The following is a 19,765-nucleotide window of genomic DNA, read 5'->3' as shown; positions in this document are numbered from 1 at the left end:
GTAAAAAACCCAACAAACAAACCACAACCAAAACACAACTGTCCTTAGAAGCTGAAAAAGTAGTATTCTATTATGTTTGTAACTAGCTCTCCAGTGTTGCTTCTCCATGTGCTACGATCAGCACACCTTTTCATCAGATCTGGAGAGCAGAAACAGTCACTTACAGTATTACAAACAAAATAGATTGACTATTTGCCAGTAAAATATTTGATGGACACAGGATTTAAAGTTAACTGCAACCCTGCAACTTCAAATACACACATATGGAAACAGAGGAGAAACTCTGATGCTTGAAGAAATACAAGAGTAAGAAAAACTCTCAGAGAAAATGGCATCAAAGCAATTGTATAATGGGTTTACAAGTACACACACAGCCCTTTCTGGAATTGCAGACTCCTCAGTCATTCCAATGGAGATATGGCCTAGATATGGTGAATTTAAATATACTGCTGCAGCTTTGCTTTTCTTATTTATGTTTTGTGAAATCCTGAGGGTCTTCTGACTAAGGCTGAATGAACACTGAAATAGGGTGAACAGAGTCATGTACCACTGGACTGTGTTTTACCTGTTTTTGGAGCTAGGGCTTTTCCCAGCATCCACAAAATCCCTTATGTTAGTAGTAGAAATATTTTTATTTTTCCTGGTGGAATCTTTACTAGCAATGTTAATTTTCATTGAGCCAATGTATTCCATGTAAATTTTCTCTTAACTTTTCCACAAATGCTCTATAGGATTGGAAGGACATTTGTATGACTGAGCATAACCAGAGCTAACAGATTAGAACTTCAATGTGACTATGTGCTATTGCTTTTTTTGCTATGAGGTACGAACCCATGTGGTGTTGAGAAGCTACAATACACTCTGTGCGTAGATGAATAGTTCATCTATGTAAATTTTACGGGCATTGGCAATTACAACTGGTTTGACACAGCTACGGTAATTAAAAATCAAAGAAACACAGGAAGTCTCCTTTCCAGAACTGAGTATGTAGCACTTAAGTATAACACACAGAAGTCACAGTGGCTGCATTCATTTCAAGATAAAGGTAACCCACAAATGCCATCCAGATACTGAATGCACAGCCACAGGTGTTGTACCAAAAAGCAATTACAGAGCATAACAGATCCTAATTCTGGTGATACCCACTAACCATACACTTGAAATGAATGCCAGAATGGTCATTTAATTGCAACTCACAAAAAAAAGGTGAAGGTTGCCAATAGCTGAGTACGTTGGCTTGAACCACTACCAGCAAAGCTCAACAGTAGCAGTTACTGTTAGGAAAGGTCAGAGAATAGCCATAAAAGCTTTATGGTTCTGCTATTCATTTCCATACAGCAATCTGTCAAAAACTGGCTGCAGCCTACAATTTTTCAGGTAAAGTAGCATGTCCACTACTCTCTGGCCTGCCTAGACTCCAGTGTCTCCAGTATGGACCTGAACCTGTTTAATCACAAGTTCCCTGGCAGTGCTGGCTGTGGCTGTGCTTATCGTTCCTCAGGATTTTCCTTTGTCCTGCCTGTGTCTACCACTTCAACAAATCCAGATTACTTCCTTGGTTAGTTTGTTTCTGTGAAATTTCTGCCCTGGCCCAGGGAAGGCTTTGTGTGATGAAGTTAGAGACCAAGTCCTATGAGGAGCGGCTGAGAGAACTAGGGTTGTTTAGTCTGGAGAAGAGGAGGCTGAGGGGAGACCTTATTGCTCTCTACAACTGCCTGAAAGGAGGCTGCAGTGAGGTGGGTGCTGGTCTCTTCTATCAGGTAACTATTGATAGGACAAGAGGAAATGGCCTCAACTTGTGGCAGGGGAGGTTTAGATTGGATATTAGAAAAAAATTCTTTACTGAAAGGGTTGTCAGGCATTGGAACGGGCTGCCCGGGAAGTGGTTGAGTCACCATCCCTGGAGGTGTTCAAAAACTGTGTAGACGTGGCACCTCAGGACATGGTTTAGTGGTGAACTTGGCAGTGCTAGGTTAATGGCTGGACTCAATGATCTTAAAGGTCTTTTCCAACCTAAATCATTCTATTCTATTCTGTGATTCTGTGAAGCACTGAAGGGGTCTCTGAGGATGGGTGATGCAAATGACTGTTTCTAGCATGGCAGGTTGTTTTCAGTCTTATAATCAAACTGGTGTTCTGCTGTAGAAATAAAATAGATATGGGGATAAGTTTATCCCCCCCCCCATTGGCATGGAGTGATTTGACTTAGCAGCAGTCTTCTGTAAACAGTGCTCAGAAGTGACTGATGTAAGCTGTCCTGAGTTTTATTACCCACGTTCATACTGATCCCACCAATGTAGTACCAGGACACAGTTAACATCATTCAGGCAGTAGACACACAGTGCCATCAAAAGAGGGAGAAAAGGGCAAACCAAAAGCCTGTGACACAGAGTTAAGAGCTCTGAGACAAGTATCTTCTGTAAGTAGAGGGCTTTAATGAAGTGCTTCATTATTTTACAATTTTTCTAGCAGTAACTGGGGTTGACTCAGATTGACAGGATGCCCTTGTGCTCTCTGCTTTCAGGAGGACTCAAGTGCAGATGCCATTGTGCCATAAAGGTGGCTTTTAAGGTTGCCAAAGTATCCCAAAGGCCTGGAATTTTAGGGGATTTGTAGATATTCTGTAGTAGTTATTATTCTATTTGCTACTTAATATAGAGTGCAAAAAACCTCTGGAATATTGTGGTTGCTGCAATCTCCTGTTCCAGGCTGAGTAGCTGTTTATCTTGCCCTGAAACACAGTGATACTTTTCAGTGCTGTCTAGCTACTGCACTGTAGTCTGTCGTTAAGTGTTAAAAAAATGTGTAAAAAAAAAAAAAGTCCATGTCCATAATACGTTAAAGTATGCAAGAAAAAACATCTACTCTGGATACCAGAAAAAACAGGTATGCACTAACTTTGCTTTGTGCATGTTTTTAGAGGCCATACTAGAGACTGAATATTACATTACTTTCTCTGTAAATATAAAATGCTAAAACACTGTGACCTGCAGTATAATACCGCATGCTATAAATCACTATGCTTATATGCTTCCAGGCCGACAGTTAAGTGTCTAAGCTTTTACAATGTCTAAATTCTCACTAATGCTAACAGTGGTCATCTAGAGCAATGTTGACTGGGAAAAGAAAAGAAAAAGAAATTTAAAAATGCTTTGGCTTTTGTGGTCTTGAGCCTTCATAATTGCAATTTCACTCTTAACATAACACATATTGAAGCTAAGAATATTGAAGCTAAGAGCACTACTGAAACCACTTGAACAGTACTATAGCACATGAAATGAAATATCTTACCCATTTATTAGTAGAGGTAGTCTTCTGCAGTTGTTATACATCTGTATATGCACACACTTTTTTAAACTGCCTGAATTGGTCAGGCAGTTGGACTAGATGATTGTTGTAGGTCCCCTCCAAGTGAACTAAAAATTCCCCTAAAAGAACCAACCAACCAAACAAAAAAAACCAAACCACCACAAAAAACTAGTTGTCCCTAATCTGAAGACCTGAGCACTATGTGTCTCCTATTCCTGTGTCCCTGAGTAAGGACATTATTCCACCAAAGCCTCCTTTTTGGCTGGATGAAACTGTTCAGCAAGTGTACTTTTCTATTTCTCTCACATAAAAGGTTCTTTCTTTTCTCTCAAAGGATACATCATGATGGGATGAATTCTTCCTTTATATCTAATCTCCATATCAGGATTTTTCATGTATCTCTCATTCTCCCAAATGTACCATTTACAGCCATTATACAAACAGAGTGTGGTATTGCTCTAATGAGATCAGTTAATTACATATACTGTGAGCATTCTAACTGGAAGTGGAAGACATCTACCCCTTCTATTTGAGGCAAATAGGTCCATGTGTACTTCTAGGGCAATTCTCCTGGCCTGATAAATGGATTTTCTTTAGCAGGATGTCAGCCAATGGCTAATATCATGGAGGCAATACTCATGGGGTCAAAAGCCCAGACTGTCTTTTGAGTTTCAGGTATGAAGGCTACTTCATATACTGAAACTGCTCACAAGCCACTGATTTGATTCTACTTATTTACTTTATATGTTATACATAACATAAATAGTATGTACTGGTTTGGCAGGTGCAGAGTAAGAAAAAATGAATTCAATGTTTACAAGGATAAGAAAGTTACTGAAGGTGCCAAGTGCACCAGGAAAATAAGTCACTCTGACCAGAAGTGAAATAAATATTGTAGGTAAGGAGCACAGATAATTCTTATATTTGGGAAATGGACAAACCAGGCTGTTCACATGACTACTTGATAATGATTTTATATCTTTTGAGGACTTTATTGTCCATAACAGTGTTTCATTTCAGTCCCTCTACTAGATATTGCAAGTAGTGACAGCTCTGCTAATAGCAGGATCATTTGTATTCTCATAAATTCAAATCAGGCAAAGTCACCTGACTGAAGTTAAAAACATGAAGAAAGAGATTTAAGACTGTTCAAACCCTTCAGGTGGTGTTTTGTGTTTGTGTGGCAGGGTTTTGGTTGCGGGGAACGGGCTGCAGGGGTGGCTCCTTTGAGAAACTGCTAGAAGCTTCCCCAGCTCCATGTCAGACCTGCCTCTGGCCAAGGCCGACCCAATCAGTGATGGTGGTAGCGCTTCTGGGAGAACAGATTTAAGGGGAACCTGCAGTGGAGAGTGAAGTGGGACGTGAGAGAAACCCCTCTGCAGACAACTAAGGTCAATGAAGAAGGAGGGGAGGAGGAGCGGGGGAGGAGGGAATGCCCCTGCAGCCCGTGGTGAGACATCAGGCTGTCCCCCCCCAGCCCATGGAGGGGAGCGGGGGAGCAGATGCCCACCTGCAGCCCTGGGAGAACCCCACGCTGGAGCAGCATCTTCAGATGCCCCCAAAGATGGCCATGACTCCATGGGAAAGCCCATGCTGGAGCAGTCTGTGACTGAAGATCAGCCCACGGGAAGGACCCACGCCAGAGAAGTTCATGAAGAACTGCAGCCTGTGGGAAGGACCCGTGCTGGAAAAGTTCATGAAGGACTGTCTCCTGTGGGAGGGACCCCACGGTGGAGCAGGGGAAGAGTGAGGAGTCCTCCCCCTGAGGAGGAAGGAGCTCAGAAACAATGTGTGATGAACCAACCCCAACCCCCATTCCCTGTCCACCTGAGCTGCTGAGGGGGAGGACATTGGAAAAATTGGGAGTGGAGTTGAGCTGGGAAGGGGGGAATTTGTTTTAAAATTTGGTCTTACTTCTTATTATCCTGTTTTGATTTTAGTGATAGTAAATGAAATTGATTTTGTTTTTTCCCCAAGTTGAGTCTTTTTTACAAGTGACCATAATTGGTGAGTGATCCCTCCCTGTCCTTGTCTTGAGCTACAACCTTTTCTTTATATTTTCTCCTCCTCATCCCACAGAAGCCGGGTGGTCGGGGGGGAGGAAGAGTGACTGAGTGGCTTCGTGGCACTTTGTTACCGGCTGGGCTTAAAGCACGACAGGTGGTCTGGGGAGTGCTCCTGTGTTACCCCTTCTTTCAATGAGCAGAGGTAACAAGGGAGACTGGTAACAGGTACATTGCTTTGTGGCAAAACAATGCATTTTTATGTAAAGTGCTAAATAAAACCAATGCAAAACCCACAGTGACATGCAGATTGGTTCCTGCCAGTCCTAACAGACATAGAGAGATATAAATAAAGAGAAAGTGAATATAAATAAGGAAACTGCATAAAAGAGGTTTTGTTATGGGGCCTTACTAAATCAGTCAAGAGGGGGATATGCAATTTCTTTGAGCTTTTTGTAAGCACGGCTATTCTATAATTCATACTGCCTAATATGCACAGAAATATTTGTGTGAATGTGAATTGTCCTTCACTTTTAATGAGAGAATTTTAAAAGATGTCCATCTAAGGAGCCTCTGGTGCTTACAGTTCAGTTAAACAATTTCTCCACAAAATAATTTTAATAAAATGCTCCATAAACTAGAGACAACAATAAACTGGGTCTTCTACAATAACTGCAAACCATTAATGCCTAGAGAGTTCATGGGTGAGAAGCTGCTGTGCACTAGAAAACCAGTTCAGACTCCTTGCACTGTGTAGATACATGATGGAGTCACACAGACAGCATATTAATGAAGACCATTTTATCCCCTATTTTTCAATGACTCCTCCTCTATGCAAGCTTTGGAGGGATGACTAACTGAACTATCCACCTCTTGAAGCCTGTTCAACAGATATTGTAATTGCGTGCAGTGTGACATAGTACCTGCAACTACATCTCATAACAGAACGTGAATGGATTTCTATGTCTGTGTAGATAAATGTAGGAAGAAATAGCCTTAATTTAATGCAAGTAAAAACTCCAATACCAATAATGATACTTATTATCATCTTCATTTACATAGCAATATTCATCTGTGATGAATAAAGGTGTAAAGATCTAAGATGTAAAGCACTTGCTAGTGGTTTACATAGATGGATAATCATTTTCTATTCCTAAATTCAAGGCTTTTCACTCTTCTCTTTGGCCAACTTTGACCAACTGGAGAGCTTCTTTGGAGTGGTAGACACTTTTGCTGGAATTTCTGCTGAAGAATTTACTTATCAGATCTGAAAAATCAAGAGCAAGAGGTACCTAACTGGAAGGTTTTTTTCATACAGTTCCCTGAAAGTTTTGCCTGTGTGAAGACAGTAGGACTTTCCACAGAATTAATGTGGTGAAATAGCTAATCTAATTATATAATCAATCTATTTCACCAAGGAAGCTTATTAAAGCAGAGACTAACTACTGGCACAAGCTTACTGTCTGTCCTATGTGGTCTTAATGGCTCCATTCAAGCATCAGAGGTTTTGGAACTTGATTTTATGGTATGGGAAATTATGAAGATGCTTCAGTTCAAATTGACTTGTCCCATCAAAGTTGGCCCAGATGGCAAAAATACTACTTGGCTTTGTTTGAGGTAGTCTTGGGGAGCAAACAACACCTGATGCTTAGTTTGTGCTGGCTTACTGCTTAGTTCCATTTCCAGATGAGGACGAGCAGCTCTTGCAGGCAGCTTCAGTGTTGGACTCATCAGGGCTTTCTGGCTGAACTCCATGCTGGTGTAGTCACTCAAGAGTGGTATTGTAATGGAAATGATTCCTTCTTCTTCACTTGTAACTTCTTCTTCAGGGATTTCTTCATGCCTTAGGCTTATGTCTATGTTATTGCTAGGTTCTTCTGACTGGCAAGTGTCACACTTGCTGTCTTCTCCACCATTTGTAATGAGATCTATCTTCAAAGGAGCCTTTGACTCATGCTCTATGACATAAAGGCTGGTGGTATCATTGTCTGACAGGGCCTGAAGCAGTGACCTTGAAAGGGGTTTCCAATTAGTCTGCAAGATAAAACAAGGAGAAAGAATATTTTTAGCATCATACTTTTGCAAAGTGCAATTGGCAATTTACTGAAATAAATAACAAAAAAATAAAGGTAGGAGTCAGGCAGACTGGTCCTGCCTATATAATATTCTAACCAGTCTGTTTTATCTCATCTTCATTGGTTTTAGAAACATGAATGAAAGTATTTATTTCCCTAATTCAGAGGGCCATCTTCTCCTCTCCCACAGTATTTAAGCAAAGTTTTTCTTACTTTTATGTGTGAATGGGACAAAACATAGTGGTGCTAAAATGTAGGCTTCACTATGTGCTATTCTGAGACCCACAGCTTTCAAAAAGTTTAACAAATGTGTTATTATAAAAAGGCAGCAGCTTGAATTGAATAGCAGCCAAACAAGGTTTAGCTATCAGCTGCTGTAAGCAGTTTCTTATTCAACTTAATGCCTTGTTGTGATCTAAGTATACCTAGGGTTACAAGTTTTTCCAAATTCTGGATGATTAAATGGAGAACAGTTTGTAACTTCAAGAATCTTTCTATTCCACTTAAATTGTTGTGCTGTATTTGCCCACTTTTACCAATATTTTAAATTACGGCCAGGTTGGTATGTTTTCTGGTATAACTATTAGCTTTTTTCCCCCCCTTTTTTCCCTCCCCTCAGTTGCTCTAAATTTGTTTAAACTGTTATGGTTCTTTTGCAAGAAATAAATGTGTATATTGTTTTTTGTTTCTTCTTACAATTTGTGTTCTGACTTGGAAATGAGTATGCTATTCTTCAAAATCTCAGCAACCTTGCATAAAATACCTCTAGTTTTCTCTTGTAATGGGATGAGTAGATGTCTCTGCATGGTCAGCTTTTGCCCTCTTTTGAATAAAGATCTCTGTGATATGTACCTCCATTATCATATTTATTATGAACAGCAGCCTGACCAAATCTACACCTACCAAATCTAAAATAAGCTCTATATGAGCTTCTGTCTGAAAGAGGCACTAATAGGTGAAGAAGCAGCAGCATCTTTGAAGAATCTTGTCTAAACGTGAAGAACAGGACACTGATGGTATGGTTGGCTGGTCATGTTATTCTCCATGGTTCATTTTTGTGGCCTCTGTGTGCTGACTGAATTGAGAGTGTCTCCAGTTCCTCCTGCTGCTCTGCACCATGGGATGTATCATTGCCTTAGGTTGTAATAAAGAATGCTCTGTCTGGATTTAAAGTACAAATTCTTGGGCCACCTATCTAGATTATATATGTGTTTCTGTCAAGAGCTGCTACATCACTCAGCTAACCTGATGGGGTTCAGTCTTGAAACCTACAAACAGAATAAATATATGGAATATAGTAAGATTTACTCCTTGCCTCCGTTTTACAGTGCTCATTTGGGGAGTACCTTTCTCCACACCTCATGAACTGTTCATAATATCAGATTACTTCTAGGCAATATATCTGGTAACTGCTTTAGTGTACTGTCTGTTCACATAGAGGTTTTTCTGCCTTCCCCAAAAGCCTTATCTGACATCTGTTATTTCCATTTCTGCCATGTTATCAACATTACACATTTTGTCTACCAGGCTTGCCTAATACAGGCTTCATTTCCTTTTATAGTTGCTTTGCCCCTGCAGAAACAGTTAAATGCCATTTTAAACAGTTATATTTTGCTTTTGAAGTATTTATGTCAAAGTGGCACTCTAGTTCATAGAACCTATTTGTCCTTTCTATAACATGCAGCCTCAATGTACTTCACTTGCACTTCTTCACAGTGCAAATTATTCTTGGAACTTATTAGGTTATTTTGGCTGTTAGTTCTCACTCCTTTCTTGCTGAACTGCTATCCTGCAGTTCAACTCTACCTAAGCTTATTATTACATCGAAACAGCTTTAGGTCTTGTGCTTTCTTTAAGGCAGAAATTCCCCAAATGCTGAATATACTAGATTCCTTTTTTGCCTTTAAGAAGTCTTACTTCAAACAAGTATTGAATCTGCAGATGTCCCACTTTCTAAATGCATGGTGGAGAAGAAGCAAGAGGACTAGGTGGAGTTATTTTTACTGAAGTGGTCAGTAAGGGACATGTGAATCCTAGCACTGACAACTGGAAGTTGCCTGGTGCTAGTAAGCACAACAATTTCTTTAACTGAACAAAACACAAGTTGGCTTGAGAAACTAGGTCTGTGAGTAACAAATTAAGTTCAGGTCTGCCAGAAAAATCAAAGTGATTTAAAAAAGAAAGCAGTACAAGTTCCTGCTCCAAAACTGCGATGGTTGGCAGTCTGAGACTTGGGAGATAAACTGAGGAGTCCTAGAGGAAGGACTTTTGGTATCAGGTGTCAGCAAAACTGCAGCAGAATCTTGTTTAAAAGCAGGGAGGTAAGGGAACAAAGATGCAAATAAGTCCACTAATAGGCAAAAGTGAATAACATGGTCCCCAGCAGCCTCCTTCTAACACCTGATTTCCAGGTGCTTCTTCAGTCCTGAAATTCAGGTATCCTTACCAAAGCATATGGGAAAGCCGTGGACAAGATTTGAACATGCTGCTGAACCTTGGTGCCTGTTGACTAGTGGCTACTCCTCAGCCAGTACCAGCTGACCAGCCAGAGCGCCTGGATTGCTCTGGAGGTGGGTAGAGACTGAGGGGTGAGGAGTGGATTCCAGAAAACACCATATACAAGGCCTCCATCATGAGACTTCTGTGGAGTTAGGCCACGATGTGTTACTTTGTATTTTGAGTAACTTGTACTTAATAATCAGTTCCAGTTGGTGAAAACGGGCTGGATATAAAAACTTAATTTCTCTCTTCAGACTCCATCTACCCTGATTCAACTTTGCTTTGTTCTTTCAACATCCATACCTTTAAATACACTCAATAATATTCTCAGAAAAGTCTGAGAACCTTTATTAAATTAAAAAGTGTATATAGCCTCTGCCTAAACAACAATCCTTCCCCATCTTATATTTCTAATGTTACCCTAGCTTCCCAGCTGTTGATACTACACATTTACTAGGGTGAAGTGTGAAAAGACTAATAAATAGCATTACTGATTCCTACTGATCAGTAGGAAAGATCTCCCTTGTCTATTTTTTCACACCATCAGAAGAGTACTTGCCATATCTTGGAGTGCACTGCTGTTTCTTGGACTTGGTACACTGGGCCAGCATGATATTTTCAGCCTGTAAAGAAATATTCTAAATTTATTGTCAGGTTAAATGACTGACATTTCCTATGCATTTAAATTAACTACCATTTATACATAACATTTTCTTGGTATTTTCATGACAATCAAAACAAGACATTCTACAATGACTATGAAGCATAATGCCAATTAAAAACTGAAGACCAAGCTTGGCAGTCTACACTGAAATGCTGAGTTAGAGACAATTAGCATCTTTGTTTAAGGACAAAGGAGCTGTGACAGGAGCTGGTAACATTGTCTCTTTCTCTGTGTTTAATCATTGTATACTCCTAATTCACTACCATTTCCACAAACCCTCCATCTTCCTTGAGGGCTCTTGGACACATAAAAGAAAGTTTGTTTTAGTAAGTATTTGCTCCTGGGCTTTTATCTAGAAGTTTACTTTCCCTCAAAGAAAAAGCTATTGCTGTTTTTAGCTTCTGTGCAATGACACCAGTGGCCTGGAAGAGGTGCTCCCTGGGACCCACAGACCAGACCACAACACAGCTCCTGCTCTTTCCCAATTGTTTTGAGTTTGGTTCTTTCTGGGAGCTATTATATACAGTACCTCACTGTTTCACCTGACATGAACCTGAACACACCTTTGCTAAAAGCTCACACCAGCTGTTTCTGCTGTAGTGGAAGGGGTTTGTAATGTAAAGCTTAGTTTGCTAATTGAGCTGTTCAAATGGGTTTCAGCTGGCTAGTAAGCAGATCAATTTCTTTAACTGAACAAAACAGACCACAGGTCCACAGACTTCTCCTCAGAGCCCTTTTTTTTCAAGCTTCTTCCTTGCATCCAGGGGCTCAGAAACAACAAAACAGGCAACAAGCTGCTATGCTCTCCAGTCTCTCTGGGCCACCATCACCATGAGCACCACCTCAGCCAGTGTCCTCCCTGGCCCTTCCCAAGAAGGCAGGCTGTAATGGTGGCTTGCCTATCACTCCTGCCACCCTGGGATGCTGGTGCTAGCCCCAGGCTGGCAGGGGCCAGCTGTGATTTCCCTGTGGAGGGGCAGTGGTGGGGTGGGATGGAAATTTCAAATGGAGTTTCTACTGAGCTGACTGATCCTACTGGCATCAGTCACCCCGACTGCTCATCACTGGCTCCTGGGGGAGCAGAGAGAGACTGTCTCTTGGCATTTTTGAACAGATCACCTCCCTATCAGCAGCTGCTCTCAGAGCACCCGCTGGTGAGCTTTGGGCAATGACTCACCTCCATAGGAAAAAAACCTCAACACAGCTGTGAGAGACTGTGGGAGGTTATGTAGCCCATTATTCTGCCTTAGTGTTGGTTTCTGTGTTGTCTGGTTTTCAAATTAAATCTAGACTTCATTAGCTGTAAGGTACTTTGCCTCTGTTTAGGCTGTGGTTTGAGGTGAAGCCTGGGGCTATAGAGTTATTGAGTCTTCTTGCTGCTCCTATGAAGATAGGTGTTTGGCTGGCTGGGGAGTCCTTTTTTACAAATGACACAGGCAATTGAGATGAGTGGATCCTTGGGAACCTTCATCTCTGTTCCAGATGTTCAGTACTACTACATATTTAATGGCTGTTTTGTAGTGCTACACTGGGCTTCTGTGTGCTAGTTTTTTTAGTTCTCAAAAAATTATTTCCTAATGGGCCCAGGCAATGAAGTATGATCTTATGTTTAACACAATGAAGTTTGCTCTAGGTCAAAACTTCTGTGTAGGTCTCAGAAGTTCTTATCAAAAAGGCTGGATCAGATAAAGAACAACTTAAAGTAAAATCTGAAAAGTAAAATGCACAGGAGACTTAATGTGGAGTGTGGTCTGTTTCCCAATGGCAAGGGCAGGAGGTTAGCCTGATGCATAAGCTGAAGACAACTATGTCATACTGTACGGCTTTCAAGTCATGGGTTGTATGGTCTGTTCTGTTCTTTAGCAGCTGTGCTTTCAGCTTCTGAGGCTGGTGCTTTGTAAAAAGGAGAAAAAGGGAGGGTAGTGTTCTAGGATGTTATAATAGTAATATTAATAGTTGTATGCAACTAGGTTTATCAGAAAATGAATATTAGAACTCACTAATATGCAAGCAATTTTTCTTTTAGTGGTAGTGTATGCCCCTAACATTGTACCTCGGATTAATTTGAGGCGGGTGTGCTTTACTACTGCAGAGAACAACTTCTCCTAAAATAACAGGACCTCATCCATATCTTACAGGCACCCTTGTTAGTCTCTCTTCTTCCTACTCATCCATTCATTACTCCTTCTCATTATGTGCTTATGTGCATAATTTATACAATTAACATCCAAATGTCCTTGCAGGAATCTGCTTTTGATGGCAACATCAATTTGTGTATGCTGCTAGAATTTATTTTTGTATTTCAATAGAAGACACATGATTATCAGTTGGGAATGAAAGAGCAAAATAATCAAATGCATGCTTTTTCTGTATATATAACCTATTTTCTACTGTAAGAAATGGTCCTTGCCCTCTTCAAAGGTGTTTGAGACAGGAGGTAGTCAGATAACTGTATCAAAAGCAAAATATTATAGATTCTTGAGAAACTACTTTAATCAGTTTGTAGTGGTTTGTAATTGCTCTCACTGCGTAAATGAGTGGGGTGGCTTTTGTGTTGTGTGCTTTTTGAGTTGCGTTGTTTTTAATGCCAAAAAAGGCCCAGTGTTATGAATCTCAGGGTTAAACAAAACGGAAGTGCTGCTAACAGTTTCAGCCAATATTACCTTCTTACCTTTTAAGCACCAGAGAACAAGTGAGAGGTGCAAAAACCAGAATGAACATCATGCTGAAGCAAAGGCCAGTCACAAGACCTTCAAATTCTCCTTTATCTGATGGGAAACAGAGAGACTCAATCAGACTTATGGTATCAAGTATAGAAAGGCTGTATTGTCTCTGCAAGTGAAACATTTCAGACAGAAGTAAAGTCAAAATTTACACATGTTCTGGGATTCCTGTAAGTGAAATCTAGTAAAAACAAGACCTGGGATATCTGGGGGGTTCTGAGGCTTTCAGGTTTGTATTTTTAAGATATCTAGATATACGCGCTGAATTCTTAAATACACCACCCAAAGATGAACACTTTATAACCAAAGAAGTATTCCTACTCCCCATGCTATTATGTGAGCTCTAGCTTATTTAAGGGTTCAGGACCCTGATGCAGGGCTGACTTCATAAGAAACCATTTGAGTGAAAGTGGCTTTTAAACTGTTTCGGGTTTTACTAGTAGGGTTTACTTTTCTTCTAGCAAGATCCCACCTGGTCCTGAAAACAATACTATGGTTTGTGTATTTGGTAGGTGCCATGCTTCACCTGTTACAAACATTAGGACAATTTTATCTGCAATCAGCCATTTGTCAACTCTTGCTGCAAATCTACACGTGCTTGAGATACTTATCACCACTGCCACCACCGCCACAGCCACCCTCCCAACCCCCCCCGATGGAGATAGAGTGCTTAAAAGGTTAATGAAGGTTGATAAAGTGATCAGGCAGTGGGAGCAGTGCTGCTAACACAGGAACCAAAGCAGTCTGTGATGTGAAGAGTGGGTTGGGGTTGAGGTGTTCTTTAAAGATAGCTAAATCAAAAGTTTCAAAATAGCGCCAGGAAAGTGTGGTCAGTACATGATTGTGTTGCTGATACTGACAAACCATATTTGCAAAAAGGCTTGTTTTTTCTTTTCCTACCCACCTGTCAATAAAAAAAATATTTTTTTTAAAAACAGACAGCTATTTGATTTTGCTTAAAAAGGTATTTGAAAAGCTGCAAATTGCTTTGCTGCTGAAAAAGGCTTTTATGAGAAAGAAAACTGAGGTTCTTCTAGTGGATTAAGTAACCTGTGAAATGCTGCAGAGGGGAGAAATAGTAAATGTAATGTTTAAATTCAATGAAATTACTTGATTGTTTAAAATGTTGCATTAAATTAACTCTGCATTTTTGTTATTTTCCTGAAAAATTCAATCCTATCCAAGGATTTAAAGGAAGATTTTAAATTTCTTTCCTTTTTCTCTCTGATTCATGCTTTTGGCTATTCAGTTGTTTGTGTTTATAACTCCTTCACTTAATACAAAAAAGCTGTAGTGGGGAGAAGCCTTTTGCATACTTCTGTCTCTCAATTTCACAGGTTACTTTTCCTGTGGCTGACACTATCTTAGCCTGTTCTTTTTTTATTTAGAAAGCTTAAATTGAGTGAAGCTGTGGACAAACCAAAAAAGGGTCTACTGCAGTGTTAGATTTAGTTTAACTGATAAGGTGTTAAAAATGGTTGAGAGACCATGTTTAGCCAACCCTATATGATTACAATATATGAGACTTTATAAATGTAACTGTTTTAACCTTCTTAGCCTATCCAGGCACCTTTGAAAAAAACCAAGCTTTTACCAGGGAACTCTAGGACCTGTTACATAAAATCTACTTAAACTCTTAGAAAATAAAAGATACTTTGATTAGCTGTCACCTACAATAGGAGCAACTGAAAGAGACTTTTTTTTTTTTTTTTTTTTTTTTTTTTTTTACAGTTAATAGCTCAGGGCTCTAACTGGAAACCAGTTTTACATGATTGCTCAGGATTTTGCCAAGAGCAAAGACTACTGAACTTAACTAGTCACAGGCAGAATATTTAAACTGCTGAAAACTATGATAGGACTCAGCAATAAATAAATATATGGGCATGTAGCTAACATAAGAAGGTCAGAAAATGTTTCAGAGATGAGGAGCCCTAGCTAAGTCTTCCCTGCATGTTAGGTAATGAAATACAGGCAGAGCTGTTCTATGATGCATAGTTTACCTCTAACAAAGGAATAATTTTGTGTGTTTGCTATCAGTAAGTAAGGATTTAATAATAAATCTTGTGCATGAGCACTTTGTTACTCCTTGAAAAGCAGGAAAGGGTAGAGAATAATACCATATATAGTGCAAGGATTGATGCTGGGTAACACAGATGCATAGAGCTTCCACAGTACCGTATTTTGGAGTGCTGAAAGGCTGTGAAAGAGTTGGAGGTCCTTCACCAGCTTTAGTGAATCCTAAAATCTGTACACGGTATATGGTTTTTTCCTTCAGTCCAGTAAGATGGTAACTTGTGGTAGAAGAATTGAGAGTAACAGCTGAAATGCAAGAGGGTTTGGGGAAGGAGACGATTAGACAAACTCTGATGGCTGAGTCTGTATCAGTGTAGCTGGCTGGGGTAAAGGCAAAATTTCTGTGCCCTAATCCACACCTGGAGGAAGCCACACCGTGCAGATGTTCTTTGGATGGGTACAAGATTTCTCCAAAATACTTATGTACATTTTAAATCCAGAGTTAAAAAGCATGAGCTTTTAACACACCAAGTGGTGAGTGGTGAGTGCAGAAGGCTATGTATACTGCATGACAGGAAAATACACCTAACACGCTGAACAGTGATTTTCATGCTGGCTGTAACATCTGACATAAGGACTAGACCCTGTCACATGCTTTACCCTCACTACAGTAGTCAGTAGTTATTCACCTCGATTAATACCAGTGCTATTACTCATCCTTCTGTACAGAAAAAGGGCCATGCATTCTGCTTCACCTACTTTCAGCTCAACCTTTCTTTTCAGATGGTGCAGTGACTTTTCCCCTGGCCAGAATAATGCAACAAATGATGCTGTAGTATGCCTTTAATGGGGCAGAAATTACTTTTCAAGTTTGCCACTGAAAATTTAAGATCTTCATAGAAGTGGAAATGGTGCTATAGCCTATAGGCTTCCTTCCCCCAGATTCTCCAATAAAATTATTCTTCCTGCCTGGAAAACATGGCAATCGGGTGTTGTGTCACCATTGCACTGACTGATTAGGGCAGAGGGGGAAAAAAGATATTAATAAAAAAATTAAGACCAGTCCTGGACACTCCCCTTCTGTCTCCTCTTGTGCTGATAGGTATTTGGGGTGGAATAGAGCCCCCTGAAGATGGTGCCAAACCTCCTGCTAATGCCATGTACTTGAAGTTTTGTTACTTTTTATGGACATGTAAAGGCATAGGCCAACATGAACTATAGAACCCTTGCTATTCTCCTTTGTCAGGTCTTAGGTACTATTTGTCTTCCACAGCATGTCTTTAATTTTATTTGAAAGTCAGTGTGTGCACAGTTAATTTATTAATATTTATGGCAAGAAGAATTTCCACTGCAGACCAAAAGAAAAATGTTTATCAAAAGAAGTATGGGGATTTTTTTTGAAAACTGAAGTGTTTTGGGCTCACAACTTCATTTATTTCACTGTGTAGAGGGTTCCTCCGTTGCAGTTAAACACAAAAGCTATCAATTTAAGAAAATGTTTCTAAAATGAAATTAATAATAGTGTCTTTGAAATCAGGTAAGAAATACAAACTGTATTCCCTGCTAATTGAGTTCAAAAAAGAAAGATATAATTTCTTAAGTCCTACAGAAAGGCTCAGAGTCAAGCTTGGCTGAGTTGCAATGAAACTTAAAAGTATTATGACTGAAATCTTAATATGCCAGAAATACTGAAAGCGTATATCATCCTTCCAGTATTACTAGAGAATTCTGCAGTAGTCTTAGAACTGTAAGTTCTAAGGAAATATTTTCTTATCAATATTTAATTTGACATGATACCTGGAAAATTCTAGGTATTCATAGGACCATCTAAAGCACTAAAACTCTAACCAGGACCTGACGTTTGAGAGCGCTCAGTTCTCACAGAAATCTAAGTAACTCTGTAGTGTGCTGCAACAGCACTTAATGGTCTGTGTGAAGCCTTTCTGTTGTGGCTCTAAGCTGCTGCTTTGTTCTGAGCAACAGTAACTTACCCAGAGACTTCTTCCTCGATGAATCTGTGTAGCTGATTCTGTATCCCTGGAGAATGCCCAAACAGTCTTTGGCAGCTATTTTGGTCCACTTCACAAGTGCCGAATGCTTTGTGATATTGAGAATTGTCACATTAGCTGGACCTGTCCTAGGAACTTAAAAATCAGATAGTACTTCAAGCTCTGCATCAATACTTATGCAACAGACATACAAGACCGAAACCTAGCTGCTTCCTAGAGAGCTCCTTGCCTGATTCTAATTGTCATAAATATAACATAAAGGATGGAAGAGAAAGGAGAAATCCCATAGAGTAAAAAACCCTCATCTTAAGCAATACCAAAGCAGGTAGAAATCGTGACTGTCTCTTTACAAACACTTTTACTCCAATAGCCACAGCTGTACTCATTGCAACTGGCAATATAAGACACTACTGAACTGGGATTAGAAAGATTGAGATTTAGAAAGACTTTGGCCACAGTTAAATTTGAGCTACACGGAGTAGTAACTCTGAGACTCTCTTTCTGTTATTTTGGTAATGTCATGCGTAATAACAATATTCCTGTGGACTTGTCAGTAAGGAACAACATTCAGGTCATTCACTGCCAGTGTGTAACTGCTAGGACCAAAGGCAATGCTAACGGGAGAATGCTGTTAAGTCACCTTCAAAAGAAACTGTGTAGGATTCCTTTTATTGCTGCAGATAGGAAACAAGAAGAAATATAAGGCATGAGGTTATATAAAAGGGAGGAATACCTCCTTCAACTGAGTAAAAGTGGGTCACTCCAAAAGTCTTTTCATGTCTTGTGAAACTTTCACACTGACACACATCAGATGCATGTACCACTATTTTGTACGACTTATATGGCTGAAAATTGTCTGGAAAACAAATAAAGATACATCAGGGTTTACTGAAAAGTTATAAATTATAAAAAAGGGGAGAAGAGACAACATTATAGCTTTTCTATATAGTTTTTACTTTCTGAAATTCAAAGCATAGTGTAAGTTTACAGTGCTTTACACAGAGTACAAAATACGTGCATCCTTCTTCATTGTCTCTAGATGCTTAATACAAACTATTTTGAAAGCAGAACAAGACATAACACGGGTTTGCTTTTAAAAGATGCCAGATCTGCTTATAGTTTCCCTCTGGAAGGCTTGAGCTGCTGAAGGAGAAGTAGGGAACTGAAACGGCTGTAGGTGTTCCTTAGTCAAGGACAGATATTTCCCCCTCGGCTAGCATATTTAAAAACAAGCAAAACAACTAGATTTAATGTGGCAGTGCAGATGCTGCAGAAGGACCAAGGAAAAAAGTGCATTCATTTACAGAACTCTGAAGCTAAATATTCTCTACTGCACAGAAAAGCCACTCCTGAACAGCCTTTGCACGAGCTACCTATATGAATTTAATGAAGATTTTTGATGACTGTCCTGTAAAGTGATCCCTGGCTGCAGCTCATCATGCCTAGCTTGGTAAGAATAATACTAGAGTTGAGAACTTAGGCTTTGACAAGGACAGCCATTAGGATAAAAAAAAATAATCTAAGGGAGACAGTAACAGAGCAGTTTATATTTAAAGTTAAGTTTACCTAGGGACAAGGGTCAGTACAAGCCAGTAGTGTATAGGTCTGCCTGGAATGTGGGCAAGGAGAGACATCAGACTGGCAACAGCAGCTTAGCTGCACTTCTTGCCCAGCTGTGACCAGAAGAATCCTACCAAAACCTCTGCTTTTTATCTGCCTTGGTGTTGCTAACAATTAGATGATGTCTCAGCACTGGACAAAGATAAGAGTTGCACTTATCTGGATCTTCAGTTTGCTCTTAAAAACAGGATGAAAGTCCTACCCTCCCCAATCAAAAATAACCAATAAATGAAATGGTGCCCGCATAATTAGATGCAGTGGTTGCTCTTACCTAGCACGAAATTTCCAGTAGTCGTAGTTATTATTTTCATGCGCATATCGTCTTTACCAGTGCCCCAGTCAACCACAAAACATTTTGGATTGTATTCTGGAGTCCAGGTGACAACTGCATTAGTTCCCTGGTGTCTGACATGGATTTGGCCAGGCAAGTCTGTGAACAAATATACTATTAGAGATCAATATACAGGAAAGCAGTTTTCTCCTCTCTTGCTTGTTTTCTCTCTTTTGCTCTTTTTCAAAGATGATTAAGCAGTTATCATTGCAGGTGACCAGTGTATAGGAAGGTTTACACTAGTAAGTCAGCAAAGGAAACTTAGCATCTACTACTTTGCAATGATCTCTGGGAGCTTCAGTGTTAATTGCTGTTCATGACCTTTAATTTCCCACAATCAGAAAAGGGGAAATGGCTGTCCCAAGCCTCTGGAAGAGGAAGCCTGATGTTGCTAAATAACCTCCTGTGAGCTGCTATTAACTGCTATACCTAGAGCAACTGTGAGATGGTGCTTATCTGGGGAATGAGGAGAAGGGGCTAATTATGGATTATAGCTATATATTTTCATATTTCATATAC

The 19,765-nt window shown here is 39.9% G+C and overlaps 1 protein-coding gene across 1 annotated transcript in view; it reads right to left on the bottom strand.

The window, feature by feature from the left end:
• Nucleotides 1–6,642: 6,642 nt before the first annotated feature.
• The window catches only part of LOC126036591 (interleukin-31 receptor subunit alpha-like), a 32,668-nt gene continuing 19,545 nt past the window's right edge, over nt 6,643–19,765 (bottom strand). The window contains exons 9-15 of the mRNA XM_049796550.1: nt 19,187–19,345; nt 18,029–18,151; nt 17,278–17,430; nt 15,449–15,592; nt 13,222–13,318; nt 10,446–10,509; nt 6,643–7,346 (exon numbers count right to left, since the gene is read on the bottom strand). Of these exons, the coding sequence (XP_049652507.1) occupies nt 6,861–7,346; nt 10,446–10,509; nt 13,222–13,318; nt 15,449–15,592; nt 17,278–17,430; nt 18,029–18,151; nt 19,187–19,345 (1,226 nt within the window). The 3' untranslated portion in view covers nt 6,643–6,860. The remainder of the gene's footprint in view (nt 7,347–10,445; nt 10,510–13,221; nt 13,319–15,448; nt 15,593–17,277; nt 17,431–18,028; nt 18,152–19,186; nt 19,346–19,765) is intronic.

The sequence above is a fragment of the Accipiter gentilis genome, chromosome Z, assembly GCF_929443795.1.
Source record: "Accipiter gentilis chromosome Z, bAccGen1.1, whole genome shotgun sequence".
Lineage (NCBI taxonomy): Eukaryota > Metazoa > Chordata > Aves > Accipitriformes > Accipitridae > Astur > Astur gentilis.
Note: the sequence above shows the minus strand (reverse complement) of the source record. Positions and strands in the feature narration are given on the sequence as shown.